This window comes from Phaseolus vulgaris, chromosome 6 (genome assembly GCF_000499845.2).
Source record: "Phaseolus vulgaris cultivar G19833 chromosome 6, P. vulgaris v2.0, whole genome shotgun sequence".
In the NCBI taxonomy this organism is placed as follows: domain Eukaryota; kingdom Viridiplantae; phylum Streptophyta; class Magnoliopsida; order Fabales; family Fabaceae; genus Phaseolus; species Phaseolus vulgaris.
The window spans coordinates 16,477,167-16,497,773 of record NC_023754.2 but is presented as its reverse complement, the minus strand read 5'-3'; the positions used below and the strand labels follow the sequence as shown (position 1 = coordinate 16,497,773).

Here is a 20,607-nt window from a genome sequence, read left to right as displayed (position 1 = left end):
GTAATATAAAATTTCGTTCCGGAAAAAAAATCCAAAACACATATTTCGGAAATTTCTTTTAAGGACAGTTTCGTCTTTTCCGCTGAGATTGCTGAGATTGGGTGCAGTGATATAGGACAGGAAGCAATTGCCTTTTAGATAGGACTTTCGGTTCTTATCTAACCAAACATTTTATTCTATATTTCCTTTTTCCCTCTATTTTTAAAGAGTTATCTCACTTGATCATCCTTCACCACAAATAAAAATATAACTTCTTAATTAACTGAATATTTAGAGAAAATTTGAAGCTTCCATTAAGAATTGCTTCCAAATATATATATATTCAAGGATCGAAAACATATTTAATACTTATTATTAGAATGATGTTCATCTTCTAAAATTACATGTTTTTGCTTGATTTTCTTTCTTGATTTCTCTTGTAATCGGGTAAATTTTCTCAAATGTCCAATCCTTGACGTTTAAAGCATCATACACTTCTTTTTAATTACATCACGATCATCATCATTTTATTATTATTTATTCAGTTTTAGACAATATCTAGATAAGAGAGTACCCAAAAAAGGAGGAACAAGTTCCACATAATGAAGATTTAAGGAAGAACTTAAACAAGATTATTCACCATTAAGACACTGGTTAAAAATTTAAAAGTAATTTGTTATATTGAAAATTATGAGAAAATACTAAATGATTTCACAAGTCTCAAGAAAAAAAAGTACTTTTAATTCTTTAATAACCAGTGTCAACTTTTAGGACAATGGTTAACATTTTTGCCTGAGATTAAAAATATTGACAAATTTCAGCATCAACAAGCAGCAATTTCCACTGGCATTTCAAACTCCAAATAAGATAAATTTGGCAAGTTTGGAAAATATTCAAGGTAAAAACAACACCCTATCAGATAAAGAACAAAAAGGACATTTTTACATCAGTTGAGCTTTTCTCAAACTAAATTTCCTTGTACACCTATCATTCACATGAATTTGTCTGGAATTTTCATAAAAGAAACATTCCAATAGCCACACCAAGAATACCTGCTATATTAGTGATATATGGTATCAAAAGCCTTTTAGTGTCAGGGACACCATTTAGGGGACTGAGTGTAACATCTAACAAAATTCACTCAGTCTGTGGTGAATTTCTAATGCTTTTCTTACAAAACCTACATATGATTCCTAATATTCCCTGATCAGGATTTACACTTGGAGGACCCTTTTGAACGCTTCCTAGATGATCCTGTACCAGTCACACTAGCTTTTCTTTTTTTGTGATCACCATTACTTAGAGAATCAAGGGCTGCTTTACATGTTTTGCTGTACTGAACAACATTGGTCACAATGGCATAGGTAGTGACATCACTTCTAGGTGTCAAGATGGTCTTTCTCTCAATAACACCATTCTGACCACATCTTGATTCAAGAACTGCTTTGTCTCTCAGCTTTTGGAATATGTAGTCCTTATCAAAGTCAAAACAGTCAGTTGAAACCTGCCACCATGAATTTTCGGGTAAGGCATTTGCTAGAAAGATCTGCCCCAGACAAATTTTATTCATAAAATCATTTTTGGATGAAAGAAAATAGCGTTGGACATGAAAGAAACAATGAGAAAAGCTCCATCTTCATAAAGAGTGGAACTTTTAAATAATAAATGGTGTTTCCCAAGCTAACATTGTCACTTTTAAGTTACCTATGGAAAGTGAGACATCATAAGAGAAGATATAGGTAAATTTAAGCAAACACATCTCACCTTAAAATCAACCGGGACATCAATTTCAAGGGATGGGCAACCACAGCCATCACTGAAGTTGAGTTTCAGAACCATTTCAAATGCTTTGTTATATGCTGTTCTCCTGAGATATCAGTCAACAAAATGTAAGGAGGGTGCAAGCCCTGCTGAGAGAATTTAAAATTAAGCAACACAAAGAAATGAAGAATTCTTTTCCAGAATTCTAGACTTCATCTAGATTTTCACAATTCTCTCAAATCAGCTTTTATCAGATCTAGTTCGTAAGGACCAATAAATAAATTGGGTAAAATTGATTAATGGCACAAGGAAACACACTGCATAGTGGGTGAAAACCTTTTAAGCCGAAATGGTTGCTTATCTAGAATGGCAGCTTTGTAATCTTCCCTGTCCAAGAAGGAGACCTGCAGCACAAGGACAGATACCCTCATCAATTTTCTAGTTCTTGCAGTTCTTTTTTTCACAAAAAACATGAGATTAGTGAAGGGAAGGAAGCTATGCCAGTCCTGAGTTCAGGAAGTACGAACAAGTAACCTCCATTCTTACTCTCTCTTAAAAGGAAACTAGCAGGGTTGAGAGGGAGAGAAATATAAAGATCAGAAAAGGGAAAAACAGAAATTTAGAATAAATTTAAATTTTCAAATCAAGTCTAAGTCTTGAACTCAGTACAAGGCCATCCTTAACGTAGTAGGCAAAGCCCCTTTCATAGTAAAACAATCCTGAAATACTAACACCCCTTCCCCCCCAAAACATAAGTTGTTGGGTGAAAGCAAATGAATGATTGTATCACATCTCTAAAGAAATTCCAAAATTAGAGAAAAAAGAGATTGAACATATGAACTCGCCTCAACAGACTCGATGAAAGGCAATGCCGCTCTTTGTCCATGAGCACTGGCAATCTGGAGAGTCCAGTTCACATATCTTTTATCTGCCATGCAAGTTAACAGACTATGTAAGAGATATGTATCAATGCCTCATGCAATAGCTAGTCAATCCAATATCCTGGTATTTTCGTTGTGTGCAGTGCTAAACCAAAAGTTGCGAGATTATGAACAAGAAAACCAATTTTTATACAGCATCAAACGAGTTGACAGAAAATATCCGAAATTAGATGACACATTAATAATATTATGTCAAAAGGAAGCTTTGTCCAGTAATTTCAACACAACTAAGAAATCAGGGAGGCAGTTGGTTTTAGTTTAGAAAAACTGATGTTAATTACAATAAAAAACAATAGAACATTTCTTATTGAAGCTTGAAAGCTTTATTAACAACTTTAATATTCTCCCATCATAATATGAAATGAATTGAAACTTATCCAAGAGTTTGCTAGCTAGATCCAAGAATACAACTCATGATTTTTCACAGCTTTGCTAGCACCATGGAGCATTGAAGAATCAAGAGTGTGAATGTAAATTAACATATTGAATGCATTTGAATTCAAGAACATGCTGAGATGTAGCTTAAAAGTAACAATCAAACTTCAGTTACCATTGCTCAAAGCTTGCACTAGAACAATCTGGAAAAGATCAATCCTGACGAATGGTGGAATCTGCATATTAAGATGGTCCATGACACCCGCAATTACCTGCTCCAGTTAGAATTAATGCATGTCAAAATGCATTAAAGCATATCTGCATTTTTATTCTTCATGGCAATTTCAAAAACCAAACCACTTATCTACCTCAACCTGAAAATCTTAGGATATGAAAACAAAAGAAAATTCTTGAATAAAGAAAATAGATAAGGATTGATAACTTGACATGTCATGTACATTAAGAAACTAGACCACAAAGGAATTCATAAACATGGTCAAAAGGAGCTGAATGATACTTATTTATTTTTTTTAAAAAGAAGGAAAATAGTGCTCGCTGATTGTATTGCTAATGTTATTCTCGTGGAATGCTAGTAATGTCACTAGATAATAGTTTCTGTAGAATTATTATAAAAAGATTACAAATTATATCAATAGAAGTTTAATAAAGGATAAACTGTTGCTAAGTCTGTACATGTCTGTGTTAGTTTAATTTTATAATAAAGCCCATAACATACAACTCCATTGAACTCAAAGACTAAAATGAATTGAATTGTAGTTTGAGTGTTTGACAATACAAGTCATAATGCAGGCAATTTTATTACATGTACATGTTTCTATCAGTTCTTTTTTTGCAACATTAACATCAGTGAAGACTATAATACAAAAAACAGTGGAAAAGAAAACATCTATAAGCAACGATTCAGAACAAATACCTTATCTGCAAACCCATGTATGACTAAACTGGCTTTTTTGTCCTTTGGAGTTTTCTGTAGAGTCCAAGCATTTACAGTTTAGATGAAAACAATAGTGGACAAAAAATCATAAGTATGAAGGAAAAAGCTCTGAAACTTAGAATCCACACACATACTTAAAGTTTTGGTACCATAATAGCTCTAACTAACAACCATAAACATCCCAGAATTTTAAGGCAGCATATCTTGACCACTGGCCATAGTTGATTTTGAATTAGTGAATTTTCCAGTAAATTAGGGCACTCTTGATTACTTTTACAACATGCATACGCTGATTGTAAGCCAAAGATCTATTACATAGTACTAAAAAGAACTTCGATTGCAGTGACAGATGAGACAATCATAAGGATCAAATTTAACATAAAGTAAATTATTCTAGAGAGAATTATGCAAACTAGAACCACACAGATAGATTCAACAGCAATTAACTGAACCAGAAAGAAATGAGTAAGTATTAACTGTGAGAATTAATAAACGTAATACAGTGGAATAACTCCTTTACTGCACAGAGCCAAGCTACTATACAGAGCTATTTCTCTCCAGTCATAACTAAACTGTAATACCCCTATTACCCCACATTCCCACCCATATACTAGTGTAAACCACAAATCAGTAACTACCTTCCTTTATTTCTCCCTCTCCCTATCTGCCAACTTAACATTCTGCCTTTCCTCCCTCTATTCTTCCTCGTGTAAACTCTCCAAACCTTGGACCCATGTGATGTAGCAGCTGATCCTTTGTATCCAATGACCCAGTTTTTGCCGAAATAGAATGAACTAAATACCAACTAACATGTTCTACCGTGAGATTTCAATAGGTAATTTCATAAGTGGAATAGTAGAGCTTTTGTTCCCTTAAAGCAAAACGGCGGGATATTTTTTCTTTAACTATTATAATTTCATATTTGCAAAAAAAAAAGGGTAGAAAAGTAAGTGCTCTTAATCTCATTAAACAGAAAATAAATTTTCACGGTAGAAGTTAGGAGATGGTGTCAAAATTAATTAACATGTAAGCTAAGAAAAAAAATGAGCGACATACCTGGAGATTTACAATAACAACTTTACCCCCACCACGAAGTGCTTTCAGAGGCAAGTTGCACGCTGGAGTTATTTGTAAACTGCATTGAGAGTTTAGCCAGGATATATATCACATGAAAAATATAGCATAGCAATACATTTTTGAAAGGTATGGAAAATTGATCATGCACGACTCATTGATATTCCCTTCAAAGACATGAAATATTCCCACAGATTTATTTTTGAGCTGGTTAAACGTATCACAACATAATCTGGCAAGCATAATTAGCCATTTGGTGGTGATAAAATTAACAATACAAATCCATTGCAGTAAATTCCAATCATGCTGCAAAAAGGCCCTCCAAAGTAGTAAGATACCAATTGAACTTAACCAGACATACCAAGTGGGATTCTACATATAACTATGTTAAAAAAGGGTATCGGGGACTGTTCATTTTGGAAAAGACTAAGCAAAACCTAAAGATCTTTTTCACTTACCACTCTAATGCAAGAACTCAGTTTCTCTGTACACTTGGGAATTACTACAGCAGTAAAGCTTTTGCCACAAAACTTAAGCCAATGTTTATCAGGTATGTTAAGAAATAAAGACTTGTTCCATTTTTACCCATTTAATAATGAGCAATTAGGCTCCTACAATGTGGACAAACAAGCGAGGAGAGAGAAATAGGCATAATGATGGCAAAGTACTGAAAAAAACAGAGGAAAATAATAAAAATAAAAAATGTTGTGGTGATAAAAAAAAAAGTCATGTTATTACCTTGTACCCAAGCATAACACTATATCTGCCTGTTTACAGTGCTTCTCAGCAGGATTCATCTCCTTTGGAGGCAATGCATCCTGCACGTACAAGGATATAGACTTGTTTAAAGGGAAACATGGCTACGCAGCCAAAAAAGTTTATCAACGTGTCCATAATCATCTCCCTGGCACAATAACTTCCAAAACATCAACAAATGAATCAACAGCTAGTCAGTTCCACTTAATGGTTAACTTGGCTAAGGACAAGAAGGCTCAATGTACAACTTCAACTAGACCCCCGAAATAAAATCTTTTCTTTTTCAGCAAGAGACTCTGTTATCTGTCCTTCTTACTTATTATTATATCATTGGGACCTGGTAGTGAAACACTAGCCATCATGACAAATCAATAAAACCAGAATGCTAGTAGAACCAACAACCAATGATATAAAATCAAGCCAAAATACTAAAACATTTCGTCATGATTCCAAATTTAAAGCAGCCTAGAAGAGGACAATGGTGGCAACATGAAAAACGGAGAAAAGACAGACTATTTCATAGTTGGATGATTTTAAACAGAAACCACTTTTCGTTTATATTTAAGTTTTCAAAAATACTACAACAGTTAGCAAATCAATATTCCTCGCAACAGCATGATCAACAATTCACCCACATGCATATTTTTATTCATCATTGAGTTCAGGGAAGATCAAATGGGGGAGACATAATTGTATCTAGTCTCAGCAAAAAAACAGCAGAAAAGCATTTGTCTCAGTGTCATATCTTGAAGAAAAAGAAGTCATAATACTCTCTTTCATTGTCTATAGATGAAGCAAGGGCCCAATAAACATGTAAAAACACCTATTCGTGTCTCTAACAAAGTGCCCCATGTGACACAAATTGCAGCCAAAATTATAATTGTTGGGAATCAACCGAATTACCATCAAGAAAACGAACAGTCTAGTACCTCCCAGTCAAGGACAGTATCCTTAAGTCTTGTCCCACATTTGGCAACTGTACAACGCCTTGATGTCTCCTTTAAACCAATAGTCTCTACCTCAAAATCACGAAAGTACCTTAAAGAGGTTCCAATTATAAAATTAGATTACAGTTCTTTTAAGACATAATGTTTAGAAAATGACAGTGTGATAGTTTACATAAAATAAACACCAAAAAAGCAAACCTAGAAAAAAGCATAATATAAAAGATCACACACATAAACACCAGAAGAACACGTAATAATAATGAAAATTCCAAATGTAATTAGGTATATTTAATGAATGATGGTTCTAAATTTTTGTCTATCTCGATGTTTTCTTTAACAAAATCAAAAAGAAATTTGGACAAAGTTATTAAAAATGTTAAAGTATGTTAACGCTAAAAAAACATTTTTCTCTAATTTTTCCACCTTTTAAGCTTAAATGACATTTTACAATAGTTATTTTGTCTTCACACATCTCAACAAAATAGTATTGCAGAAAAAAAAAATAGACACTTAGTTAAAACTACATATACCTTATTACTTGGTGCTAATACACCAGTTCGTTACTCTAGGGTATTGCTATTCCAACTACTTATTTTCATTTCAATAGAACTCTCTTCTTTTCTTGAATATAAAATTCCTTATTTCATTTTATTTCCAAATGAACCTCTTCATATTTCTCCCCGTTATCTGTTTGTTTTTACATGATGTGTCCCCAAGTTTGGGCAAGCTCTCGACAAGAGCCATCAAATGCGTCTTCCTAGGATATTTTAGTCTCCGAAAAGGGAATCAATGTTATTCTTCTAAAATAAGAAAGGTATTACATGTCTGCTAGTGTCACCATTTTGAAAAGACTATTTTCTTTCCTTCTTTCATACATGATGATGACTTTGTCCAACAAGTCTTCCCTATCCCTTTAGTTGAACCTTTGGTATCACTTGTCCATGACACCCTAAATCAAAGCAATGCTCAAAGTTCTATGTCCACCAAACCATCATTGCCACCTATTATCAGCTACCAACACATGACACAAATGGCTAATCTAATCTTACATGGTAAGTCCTCTTCATCAAATCCTTCACCTCATCACTCAATACCATGGTTCCTAATAATGAAGATTTTAGGTTGGCTCATTGCTCTTTGAAAAATCATATATACAATTTTCTAAGCTATCATAAGTTATCTCTTTCTATTTGTCAGTTATCTTATTTGTGTCTTCTATTATGATTCCTAAAAAGCGCACTTGATCATCCTAGATGGTCACAAGCCATGATTATTAAATTGCAGATAATAGAACATGAGAATTAATTCCTCTTCCACTTGGGAAAAAGAATATTGGATGTCGATTGGTTTACACCATGAAAGTTGGGCCAAATGGTGAAATTGATCACCTTAAAGCTAGACTAGTGGCCAAAAAGATACACTTAGATATATGGCCTTGATCATGGTGATACCTTTTCTTCTATGGCAAAAATGACTAGTCAAACTCTTCTTTGACATGGCAGTTATTCGCCATTGGTCTCCTTGTCAATTAAATATTCAGAGCGTTTTTCTTCATGGTGATATGGAGGAGAAAATCTGCATGGAACAACATTCCAGGTTTTTTGCTCACTGGAAATCTGGTTTAGTTTGTAGATTGCATGTGTCTCTCTAAAGACTCAAGTAGTCTTCACGTGCTTTGTTTGGAAAACTTAGCCGCATTGTTCAAATCTTAGGACAAAGACACAGTGAATCAAATAATTTGTTTTCCTGCCATGTCTCTCCTAAAAAATGGGTTTACTTAATTGAATACGTTGATGACATAGTCATTACAGAAAATGATGTAGCTAAAATCTCTCACCTAAGGAAGCATTTATGTTACCACTTTCAGATCAAAGGCTTTGGTCGTCTCAAATACTTTTTGGGCATTGAAGTGATTCAATCAAAGGAAGGTATATTGTAATATCTCAAAGAAATATTCCTTAGATTTCATGAAAGAAACACACATGATTGATTATAGACTCACATATAGTTCTATGGATCCAAATAAAAAATTAATGGCAAAACAAAGTGAATCTTAGGAAAACTTATTTATCTCACTATTATTAGACTTGACCTGCCTTTTGCAGTTGGTGTAAACAGTCAGTTTTGTAAACTCCTCATAATAATCACAGGAATGTCATCATTTGCATCCTCAAGTACCTAAAAAAGGCTCCAGGACAAGGTTTGTTATATGAAGATAAAGAAGATATCCAAATCTTTGGGTATTCTGATATTGATTAGATAGGATCTCTCATAGATAGATGCTTCACTACTAGATAGAGTTTTCATAGGAGGGAATATCATTTTTTGGAAAAGCAAGAAACGAAATGCAGTTGTCCAATCAAGTGCTGAAGTTGAATATTGAGCATTGGCATACTCCCTTCTGAAATTGTTTGGATAAAACAATTTCATCAAAAACTGAAATTTGATGAAAGCAAATGAAGATGTGTCATAATCAAGCAATTGCTTAACATTGTTTCCAACTTTATGTTTCATGAGAAGATCAAACACACAAAAATTAATTATCATTTTGTTCAAGAAAGACTATTATTCAAGGAAATTTATCCTTAGTTTATTAGCTTCAATAATCAACTTGCAGATATTTTGACAACATCCTTAGGCGGACCTCATATTCAATTTATATGTTTCAAGCTGGGTACATACAATTTATATGCTCCAACTTGAGGGAGTGTTAGAATAGTCGATATTAGCTACTGAGCAACTTTGTAAAAGTTGTTTTATGTTGTACCTATATGTCATATCTATAGTCCCAGGGGCAAACTTTATTTTGTTTCCTAATCTCTCTCTATGTAATTCTATTTGCAAGATACACATACACACACGGAGAGATCTAAAAAAGATCTCTCAAGTACCTTTTCTTGTATATTTTTCTCTAGTACTAGCATTTTCTTTATAAATATTCATAGCTTTGTGGACAAATATGATTGAATGTGCAAGAGTAATCAAACCCTACTGAGAGAAAGCTTATGCAAAAGTAGAATTTAATGAGCAATCAAAACTCACTCTTCTCCACAAGAAGGGCATGTCTCCATGAAGGAGTTCCCATGCAACTCAGCTAATTTCTCCCTTGGTATTCCGGATCGAAGATGGAGACCATCAACATTCTATCATAAGAAAATAAAAAGATGGCTAAAACAACAATTCAACAAATTATTACCTAAAAAAAATTCACATCTAAAGAAAGTGAGAATATACATAGGAAAAGAAAAAACACAATGACTCTACCTGACTGATGACGAACTTCAAAATGCCAGCCTTTTCTAGTTCAACCAAAGCCATGTGTGTCAAACTTGGTGCTGCACGATGAAATGGCAGTGATGCTTCTGGCAAGGCTTTACCTTCACGCTGCAGCAACAAATATAATAAGATGAGCAGATCCCCATGTGAAATTCATAAACATCAAGAAAAGAAGATTCTGATTTCTGAAAGAATGAGTACTAGCAAATGTAATAGAATCTGACTTTCCTTTTTATAGCAGTGCCACAATTATATCAGTTATTATATTATGTTGTGCCTCTTGCTGTGGTAGAAAAATCTAAATTCAAAGTTCAAACACACCAGCATCTTTCTTTCTGTTGGAGAACAAATTCCTTACAGAAACTATAGAAGACAATATTGGTGTCATTAATTGTAAGGGTAGCTGACAAATTCATGTAAACTGTAGAGAGGATAATCAAGTGCAACTGCAGCTACAACAATAAATACTTATATTTACTGCTTCAAACGTTCATTTAAGCAAGCACAAGAATAATGGGCACATAAGTTAAAATTTCTCATATACCAATTCCCAACAAAATTTCAAGTTGTACAAAAGTTCTTGATGGGATACGCTCTTGTACATTTACTTCAATTCATAGAAACTTGGAAACATTATGTTCTTGACTAGGAAATACTAGTCGAAATTGTTAGAATATACTGTGATCTTTTATGTATGTATTGGAATAAAAGAAGCGGTTACTTCTAGACAGATGCACTTTATTATTCGGTTCACATCAATACAAAAAAATATATGTATACTTCAAACTGGTTAAGCAACTTCTCTACTAATAATATGAGAGTTATAATCCTAAATTAAAGAATTGGAGAAAAAAATTCATAGTAAATATATTGTAACTATAAAAAATTAATGACACTGTTCTTACTGGTATTTACATTCGAAATGATAGAAATTGCTGAGATAGTCAAACATACATTCACACTCTGAATCACCAAAACGAATAAAATTTTAAATTTTATTAATGTAGAAGCATTTCCAAGCTTAAAAAATCATCACCTGAAGCGTCCATATTCCCTTGGGACCTCGAAAATCCGGTATACCACATGAGGTTGATATTCCTGCACCTGTAAATACCACTAGATGCTTACTCTGCAAGTAGGAAAAGAAAACAAATAAAAAACACTGATTATATAAAAACTTAAAGTAGAGAAAGAAAACTCTCTAATATCAACATTAGTTAGTAGCTGCAAGCAATACCTTTTTTATCATTATAGCAAGTTGATCTATCTGCCAAGAAAGAAAAGTTATGTTAGCATATGAAGCATCGACTTTGGTTGAGGGTAGGTAATGACTCCTCTTTTTTACCCAATGTATACTATTTTAGTTAAATGAAGGAAACTTCTCACTAGGTGATAAATTGGTATGCTATATTTTAATTTAAAATAAGAAAAACAATTGAAAATTTGAAAGAAAATTAACCTAGCAGATGAAAGTATATATCAAGGGAAATGATTGAAAGAAACAACATAAGGAATCATGCCATAAAATTTAATGACCATCCAGCATAATAAAAGAAAACAATATTGAAAAAATGACTCAAATGTTTGACTACACATATCTGCATCGACAAAGTACTGCACACAATGTGGATAAATACCACAGAAAATCCACAAAGAATAGGAACATCACACATCAAAACAAGTATTCATGCTTAACAATTCTAATGATTATGGTACTAAAGCCACCTGATAATGAAACTATATATATTGTAATAGCCCAGCTGGTGAAAACTATGGTGACAACCCTTGTATCTGCCAGGCCATAGTTGTTTAATAAAAAGAGGAACGATGCAAACAGAAATGAAAAGCCTAAACAACCCCCAGCAATATCATCAATGACAAAATTTCAATGAAATTCAACCCTTAAGTAGGAGGTTGAAAATTGAAATCCCCTTGGCCATGACATTCCAAATGGCACCTCCCTTTCTGATGAAAACCATACTGAGAAAAGTAATCAGTAAACATACAACTTTATGCAAGACAACAACTCATGTCTAATAGTTACACACAATAGCAACACCATTATTAATCATCTTCAGAGTATCAACCAATGTCTATGAAAAAGCTTTCCCGCATTGAGGTGAAACACAATCCCAAAAATACCTAAGCACCCTCCTGATAAACGTTTCAAAGCATATTCACTACATCAAAATCCTCATACAGGTTAACTATTCCAAAGCATGGTTTTAAAAAATGATCTACAACGGCGATCTCAGCCGCAACATCAAGGTTTTTGGGCTCACCGCAACCACAATTGCAGCCGCATTTACCTGCAATTTCATGCAATGACAAAGATCGAGACAAAATCGCATCCGCAGCCACAATTCAACTTCTGTTCCAAATTATTTGTCACCCTAATACAGTATTACAAACACTCAATCATGCATGTAATCACATAAACACCTCCAAATTCCATCCATTTCAGCCTAATCAACAAGCACCACTAAATTAAAGCATTATTTTTAGCACCACATAACAACAAAAAACACAAGCACAATTTCATGGCAGAGAAGGGCCTCTCCAAGTAGCATCCCACAGACACAAAAGCTGCACAAGAGAGATCAACATCACCCAACAAAGCTATCACATGTAATAAGGGCAGAAGGGCAAGCAACAGTGAGAACAATTACAAGGCATAGAATATTCTAGAAGGATAATGGAGACAAGGAACACACTTTCTCTCGCAAAACGTGAGACGGGTCGAAGTATTCGACCATTCCAACGTTGCCCACATCTTCTATGTAGGAAAGCTTCTCGGCATACCCAAGAGACATAGTTGTTTGGTGAGTCAATGTGCTGTGCAGCCAGAAATTCAGTACAAGTCCCTCGCTTTCTTTCCCTCTCAGAGGAAATTGAGAAGAAATGTGTTGTGTTCTTCAAATACAGAGAGAGAAAGAGAGAAGCATTGTTTCTTTTAAGGAGACCCCAAAAGGCCAATGTACTCTCATACACAATGTATCATCCCCTGCAACGTTATAAAAGCACATCAAATCTTAATCTTTTTTTTCTAATATTTCTTAAAATTCACTATTGTAAATACAACCAACAACTATGTGTTCAATTTTTTCATTAAAAAAATCAAATACAGACAAAGATTTAACAAAACAATTCCTCTTCAAATTTTGTGATAAAAATTATCATTTTACTTTAGGATGATTTCATCTAATGGAAAGATTATGAGTTTGAGTAGAAAGTTTATTTAATTAATTTGATTAAATTAATTAAGGGTAGTAGATTATGTATACTATTAAAATTATCCTTAAATTTAATTTTAAAATATAAATATTTTTTGGTTGAAAAATGGTTCAAAAAATGAAAATAAATTAGTTTTAAAAAATATTAATTATTTAAAAATATTATTATTCAGTTCTGATAATAATTATAAAAAGATGAAAACAAAAATCAAATTTAAATATAAAAATAAATTAGTAATTTACTAAATAATGTGTACAAATTCATCACTTTTTTATTTATTTTATCTTTCATTCCTACAAATAAATCTAACAAATCATCTAAATTAAATACATACAATATTCACAAATCATGTCAACTCAATTCTCCTATGTCTGTACAAATAATAAATAATTTCTATCAAACAAAGTATAAAGGTTTTGAGTCGGAGGATTAATTCATATTAATATCATAATAAAAAATATATTATAAATTCAATTCTTATGCTGGATCAATATATATTTAAGAACTATTTTCAATACTGAATCACGTGTTCTCTTATTTACCAAGATTTTATTTATTTATAATAATTTATTTCCTGGAAATTTTAGCTTATTTAATTTTTTTTTTATTTGTCTTAGACATTTATTATATTACGTATGTATAAGTCTCATGAGTTTATGCTTTTTATTTTTATTTGTGTTTTTTATCCACCTCAAAGTACCCAAAATGGGATTGAAGACACTTACCATGTTATTTGATACGATGTTTCAGTTACCTTGAACAAAAATAAGTATCCATTCAGTGTTTGTCAGTGACAAATTTAAGTTTTATATGTCAAGTCATTATTCTGATTGCTACAGAATTGATCTCACAAAAATAAAGTCATTTTTCAACACTTCAAAATTTATAAAGTATTTCATAACTGTATGTGTTCGTACTTTAGTAAATAATTTTATGTAAAGGATAATTTTAGAAAAAGTTGAAATAGATTTCAAATTAAAGTAAAGAAGTATTTTTAGTAGAAGAAAAAAAAGTATATTTAAAACAAAAAATTAAAATACTTATAATGTAAGAATGTTAATCCCTATTTATTTTGGAATAAAAAAACTCGAATAAATTTTTCCTTATATAAATAATAATAGGTTCTAAAGAATATCAAACAATAAATAAAACAATAGGATGCACTAAACATATAATAGAAAAAGGAAATCATCCAACACCATCAATTTTATCTTATAAAACTCTTTATGTCAAAGAAATTGACGGGTACATTGCAAGTTCTTTAGATAATCAATAGAAAAGTTTCTTTTCACTATGGATAACAAAATACCAAGGGCGAATTCTCCTCCACATTAAACTTTCACCCTCATTTTCCAATAAAATAACGAAAATCTTCCTTAAAATCAAGTTAAGTCTCAATTTGTTTTAATGGAGAGACTATTCACGAAAGAGGTTGAACACGATATCAGCTATTTGGATTTAGAGATGTATGCAGAAATGTGAGGAAGAAGATTCACGTGAACAATAAAAATCTTGTCCTTTTCACATGTAGAGGATGTTGAAGAAAGATACATCAACATTGATGATTTGTCTAATTTACCCTAGATTAATGATAAGAAACTAATATTCTTTTAAAAATAATTAGTCAATGGTATTAGAAAAAATTTACAAAATTTTAATTAACTCAAATTTACACAAAAATATTTCATATTTAATTATTCAAATATTTGTAAAGACAATGGTAAATTTGTAAACTTACATTTTACATCTTTAAAAAAATTCAAAATTTTCTTACCAAAAATCTCATTACTCAAAAATTTCAATAAACTTTCCTCACACATCTACTATAACATACCATAATCCAAACACACTTATTTTCTTCACACTTTTATCTAAAATCCTCATATATTCACTCCCTCAAATTCAAACACATCCCTTCCTCAATCCAAACACGCCGTAAATGAAAGAAGGGTGTTGATAAAAAAATTACTTCTAAAACCTTTTTCCGGAATATATTTATGGATTTGGATTTCCATAATACATTTTTTAATTTCAAAAATTATTTTCCATAATGCATTTCCATATTTTTTGTTCTGAATTTTCTTTTCTGAAATGTATGTTTTTTAATTTTGGATTTACAACAAGTATTTAGATATCTTCAGTTACACCAATCTTAATCTCCCCCAAAAACTAAGATCTCGCAAGATATGAGAAAAACACTCTAAAAGATAGAGCAATAAAAACTCATTAGATATACTTCTCAAAGTGAAAGAATTATAATGTTTTGATCACAACCCAACATACTAGATGTTGATGTGAATCTTGTGTTTTGAAACTTTTCTATAAGTAATGATTTTTTGAATCGTTCTTTTTGTGGTTTTTTACAACTTCAAGCTCTTTATATAGTACTCATAAATAATGATTGTTGAAGCTCATAATTGCAAGTTTTTAAAACTCCAATTCTTCATTTTGGCATTGAACACTCCAAATGAATGAAAACTTATAATATGAATATTTCTTGTGCATCTGAGCGTTTATCCATTAACGTTGAACTTAGAAAACCTTCTATACTGGTACACTTTTTAATGTTGAAGCTTGAATACGTTATACTTTGAAGTTTGTGCATAGTTTTCTTCGCTTTTTCATTAGACGGTAAAAAAAACTTTTTGCTTTGATTTTTTTTTGCGCATCTTAAGTGTTGAATCAACTTCTAGAAATAATTCAAATATGATTGAAATATACCATAATTAAAATAATCAATTAGGTTCAATCAAAACTAATTTCATATTTAATATTGTTTAAACACCTTTTACATCAGAAAACTGCTAGGAACATAAATTCAAAAACTTTACTTCGCAATATAAATTTAAACGCTAAAGTATATCAGTCCTTATTTAAGATTTAATTTGACAAAACATTGTCTCAAATTCGAGTAGCATCTGTAGTCAAATATGTCTCTATTTTTCTAAACCTTTCTTGTTTAACACTTTGTTTTTGAAAACCTTCTAAATTGGTATGGTTTTTAAACGTTGATGCATATCAGTGATTTGAATGGGATATATTTCATTTAGAGAATATATTTCATTAAGATAGAATAAAGAATACAAAGATATTAAGTTTTTGAAAGCTTCTATTTTAATTTTGTACTTCAAAAACTTTTTAGAAAAACTTAATCAGGATGTTTCACTAAAACTTTGATTTATATGATATTAAAACGAGTTTAGAAAATATTCCATAATCATTAATAAACATTTTTTTAACACAAAAATTGAGTTTGTAAACTCTCTTACATTAGACCGTCTATCGAAAAAATAAAGATTAGATCGTCTAATGTGTACATGAAGCATATAATATCTAACCTGATGTGTCTTTTGTGACCATCCACAAGTTGTACTCCACTAAGACTGTCTAGTGAGTCTAACATGTAAAGATCGTCTAACATGTTTAACATAGTGAGACTATTATCGTTATATTAATTAAATAATATACTATTTTAGAAATTAAAAAATTATTATATCTAAATTAATTTCTATCATTGATAAATAGTTTTTAAATTTGTATCTAATTAGAAACCAAAGTTTTAGCTATCAAATATTTAGATTTTAGATTAATTAGTAATTAAATTCTTTGTAGCTAATTAGATATCAATCTAGAAACTAATTTATAAATTTTATTAATAATAACAATATTTTAAAAGCCAATAATTTTGTTAATGTTTAAAATAACATTTAATTTAATTAATATAATAATTAATTAATGTTTATTTATAAAATTAATTTTTATTTATAAAATTAATTTTTATTTATAAAATTAATTTTTATTTAATAATTTTTTTAATGTATAAGAATTTGTTTGATTGAGCCATTATTTCTAGCTACTTAACAAATCATGCTTTAGATTTTACTAGAAGGTTACCCTTAGTATCTTGCCAACAATTTTTTTCCTCTTCCATTGTTAGTGAGCTTAACAAATGGACGAGGAGTATTGAACAAATTTATCAAAGGAAGTATGCATATTTCATGCTATGAATGAAGTTGATGGAATTCATTATTCACTACAAGAAAAACATGAAATAAAAACTAATTTTTAGTGACAAAAAATAATTAGTTGCTATAGTGACTAAATTAGAGACCATTTTAGAGACTAAAAAATTTTTGGATTTTAAATTAGTTTATATTATTTTTAAATGGTTTCTAAATTGGTATATAATAAGCAATTTAGGAACTAAATAATTGGTAGTTAAAACCTGAGTTGCTAATTACATACCAATTTAGAAATCATTTAACAATAATAAAAACTAATTTAGAAACATTTTTCTCCGTTGCGTACTACCTCTCCTCGGAGGGTTAAATCACATGCGGATACTAATGCACCAGTTCCTAATGTGGAGGTCTCTGCTATTGTGACTGTACCATCTCAGTCGCCTCATCCCTCCCCTTGAAAGGCTAAATATCTTGGGGATGTTAAAGCAATATCGTTGGTCCTTCAAAATCACTTTTCTTCTCTTGATGGTTTGGAAACTACAGATGTGGGAGTTGATTCTCATATTGGAGCGTCAACTATTCCGCCTACCATTGTTGGAATTAATCTGATCATATTGAAAATCAGGTTGTTTCAAAATTTTGGACTGACTCTAATGACATGGAGGAGGATGACAATGATAATGGGGAGGAAACAGTTTGCACTAAAAGAAAACCAGGGAGACCACCTAAGGGGACTGGTAAATCCAGGAAAACTGCTAAGGCAGTTCTCTCTACAACGTCGCAATGAAGGTCTCTTTATTTTTTTGGAATGTCAGAGGATTGGGGAACCACAAAACTGTGGAGATGTTGCTTAGTTTACTTAACCTACATAAACCTCTCCTGGTTTTTCTTGCTGAACCCATGATGTCGTACACTAATGCTTTCGACGTCCTTTTCAAATCTGTTAATATGCATTTGGTGGCTACGTCTCCTATTGTTAATAAAGTTGCTAAACTTTGGTGTTTGTCGGTTCCTAATCTTGTTCAAAATTTCTTGGTTAATGATCAATTTATCTCTGTAACTTGTCGTCTGCAGGATAAAAGTTTTAGCTTTGCAGGTGTTTATGGTGCTAACACATACTTGTCTAGACGATTTTTATGCAGGGATCTTAGTTTCTTCACAGGGCCTTGGTGTATTCTGGGAGATTTTAATGTTGTGCTCTCAGCGGATGACTGTAAAGGGGTGGCGGCTCCTAATCAGGTTTCTTGTAATGAATTCCTGGACTGGATTAATACTAATGATCTTTCTCGTATGCCTTTTACTAGATCTTGTTATACTTGGTGTAATGGAAAGAGGGTTGCATAGAATTCACAGAAGACTGGATAGGGCTTTATGTAATGGAGTGTGTCTGGATGAATGGGAATCTTGTTCTTATCAGGTTCTTGTTAAAAATTGTTCTGATCATTCCCCTATTCTTGCTAGTAATTCTTTGCGGAAGGTTATCAATTTTCGTTTCTTTTCGATGTGGCTTCAGGACACTTCGTGTCTAAAGCTTATTCATGATTCTTGGGCTAATCAGGTTGTTGGTTGTCCTATGTTTATCTTGCAACATAAGTTAAAAAGGTTGAAACTTGAGCTCCGTGACTGGAATAAAAATTCTTTTGGTAATGTTCATAATGGAGTTCTTCTTAAGCAGGGCATCCTTCTTGGTATTCAAAAAAGCTTAGAGACTGCTAGTTTGTCTGATAGTGATGGACTTCTCTGTCAAGAAAAGATTGCTAAGGAGGAGCTTGATCATGCTCTTCACTGTCAATATTTGTTTTGGAAAGAAAGGGCTAGGATGTTATGGTTCAAGGATGGAGATCGAAATACTGCTTTTTTCCATGCGGTGGTCAAAAGGAGATATAATTCTAGTGGGATTCATCGTCTACGGATTGATAATGAGGTTACGGAGGATCCTAAAATCATTGAGGATCATATTTTGGACTTTTATAAAAATCTTTATGCTGAGTCTATTTCTAATGTTCTGGATACTGATAATATGGAAGATTTTATTGGTACTTATATTCCTGCGATGGTTTCCTCTGAGGAGAATATGATGTTGATTAAGTGTCCAGATTTCTCTGAAATTAAAAATGTTGTTTTTAATCTTAACGGTAATAGTGCTCCTGGTCCTGATGGTTTTGGTGGTGTTTTCTATCATTCTTGCTGGGAAATTATTGGGACAGATGTTTGCAATGCTGTTCAACAATTTTTTAAACAAAACTGGGTTCTCCCTGGAATGAACAGTAATGTGGTATCTCTTATTCCAAAGGTTCAGGGTGCTGATTCCATTAAAGATTACAGGCCAATTGTTGTTGCTAATTTCAAGTTTAAGATTATTTCCAAGATACTGGCGGATAGGCTTGCACTTGTGGCTGCTAGAATCATTTCTCCTAATCAATATGGATTTGTGCAGGGTAGACAGATTCAGGATTGCATTGGTATTGCTTCTGAAACTATTAACCTGCTTTCTAAAAAGGTTAGAGGAGGTAATGTGGCTTACAAAGTTGATATTCATAAAGCTTTTGACACTCTAAGTTGGAAGTTCATATTATTAGTTTTAAAACGCTTTGGTTTTCACCCCTCATTTGTCGGTTGGATTAGTACAATTCTCCGTTCAGCTATGCTTTCTATAAGAATAAGTGGTAGTTTGGTGGGTTTTTTTCCTTGCAGTCGAGGGGTAAGACAAGGTGATCCATTGTCTCCTTTAATTTTCTGTCTTGCAGAGGAAGTTCTTAGTAGAGGTCTCTCTAAGCTTGTGAATGATAAGAAGATTTTAAATATGGTCAGTCCGCACGGTTATCTCACTCCCTCTCATATTTTGTATGCTGATGACATATTTATTTTTTGTAGGGGGGATATTAAGTCTCTTAGAAATTTGAGTTCTTTTCTTAAAACATATGGTGATTTTTCTGGTCAATATATTAATAACTCTAAAAGTAGTTTCTTCACCATGGATAATTCTCCAAGATTTGTCACCAAAATTCAAAATATTCTTTCCTTTAGTCATGGTTGTTTGCCTTTCCATTATTTAGGAGTGCCTATCTTTGTTGGTGCTCCAAAGTGTCGGTTTCTTCAACCTTTGGCTGATAAAGTTAAATTGAAGCTAGCATCTTGGAAAGGTAAATCTCTTAGCATGATGGGTCGAATTCAGCTAGTCAATACAGTGATTACTGGATCTCTAGCTTATAGTTTTAATATGTATAAGTGGCCTGTTTCACTTATTAAGCAAGTTGAGCAGTGGTGTCGGAATTTTATTTGGACTGGTGATATTATGAAAAAAGGTATTGCTACCGTTAATTGGGGGAAAATTTGTTCACCTCTTG

At 32.2% G+C, this 20,607-nt stretch overlaps 1 protein-coding gene across 2 annotated transcripts; it reads right to left on the bottom strand.

Moving 5' to 3' along the window:
* Positions 1–899: 899 nt before the first annotated feature.
* On the bottom strand, positions 900–13,055 carry LOC137831361 (NAD-dependent protein deacetylase SRT1). 2 transcript variants are annotated; one of them, XM_068639005.1, is made up of 14 exons: positions 12,779–13,055; positions 11,302–11,331; positions 11,101–11,193; positions 10,053–10,172; positions 9,831–9,931; positions 6,771–6,879; positions 5,824–5,903; positions 5,068–5,146; positions 3,991–4,044; positions 3,232–3,328; positions 2,586–2,668; positions 2,077–2,144; positions 1,744–1,846; positions 900–1,483 (listed from the first exon to the last, which is right to left on the bottom strand). In XM_068639005.1, exons 1-14 carry the CDS (start codon positions 12,875–12,877, stop codon positions 1,187–1,189), a joined length of 1,413 nt encoding a protein of 470 aa, XP_068495106.1. In that variant the 5' UTR covers positions 12,878–13,055; the 3' UTR covers positions 900–1,186. The 2 variants fall into 2 exon arrangements, with proteins under 2 accessions (XP_068495106.1, XP_068495108.1); XM_068639007.1 differs by having other exon boundaries at positions 11,302–12,650; positions 12,779–13,051.
* Between the last annotated feature and the right edge of the window lie 7,552 nt (positions 13,056–20,607).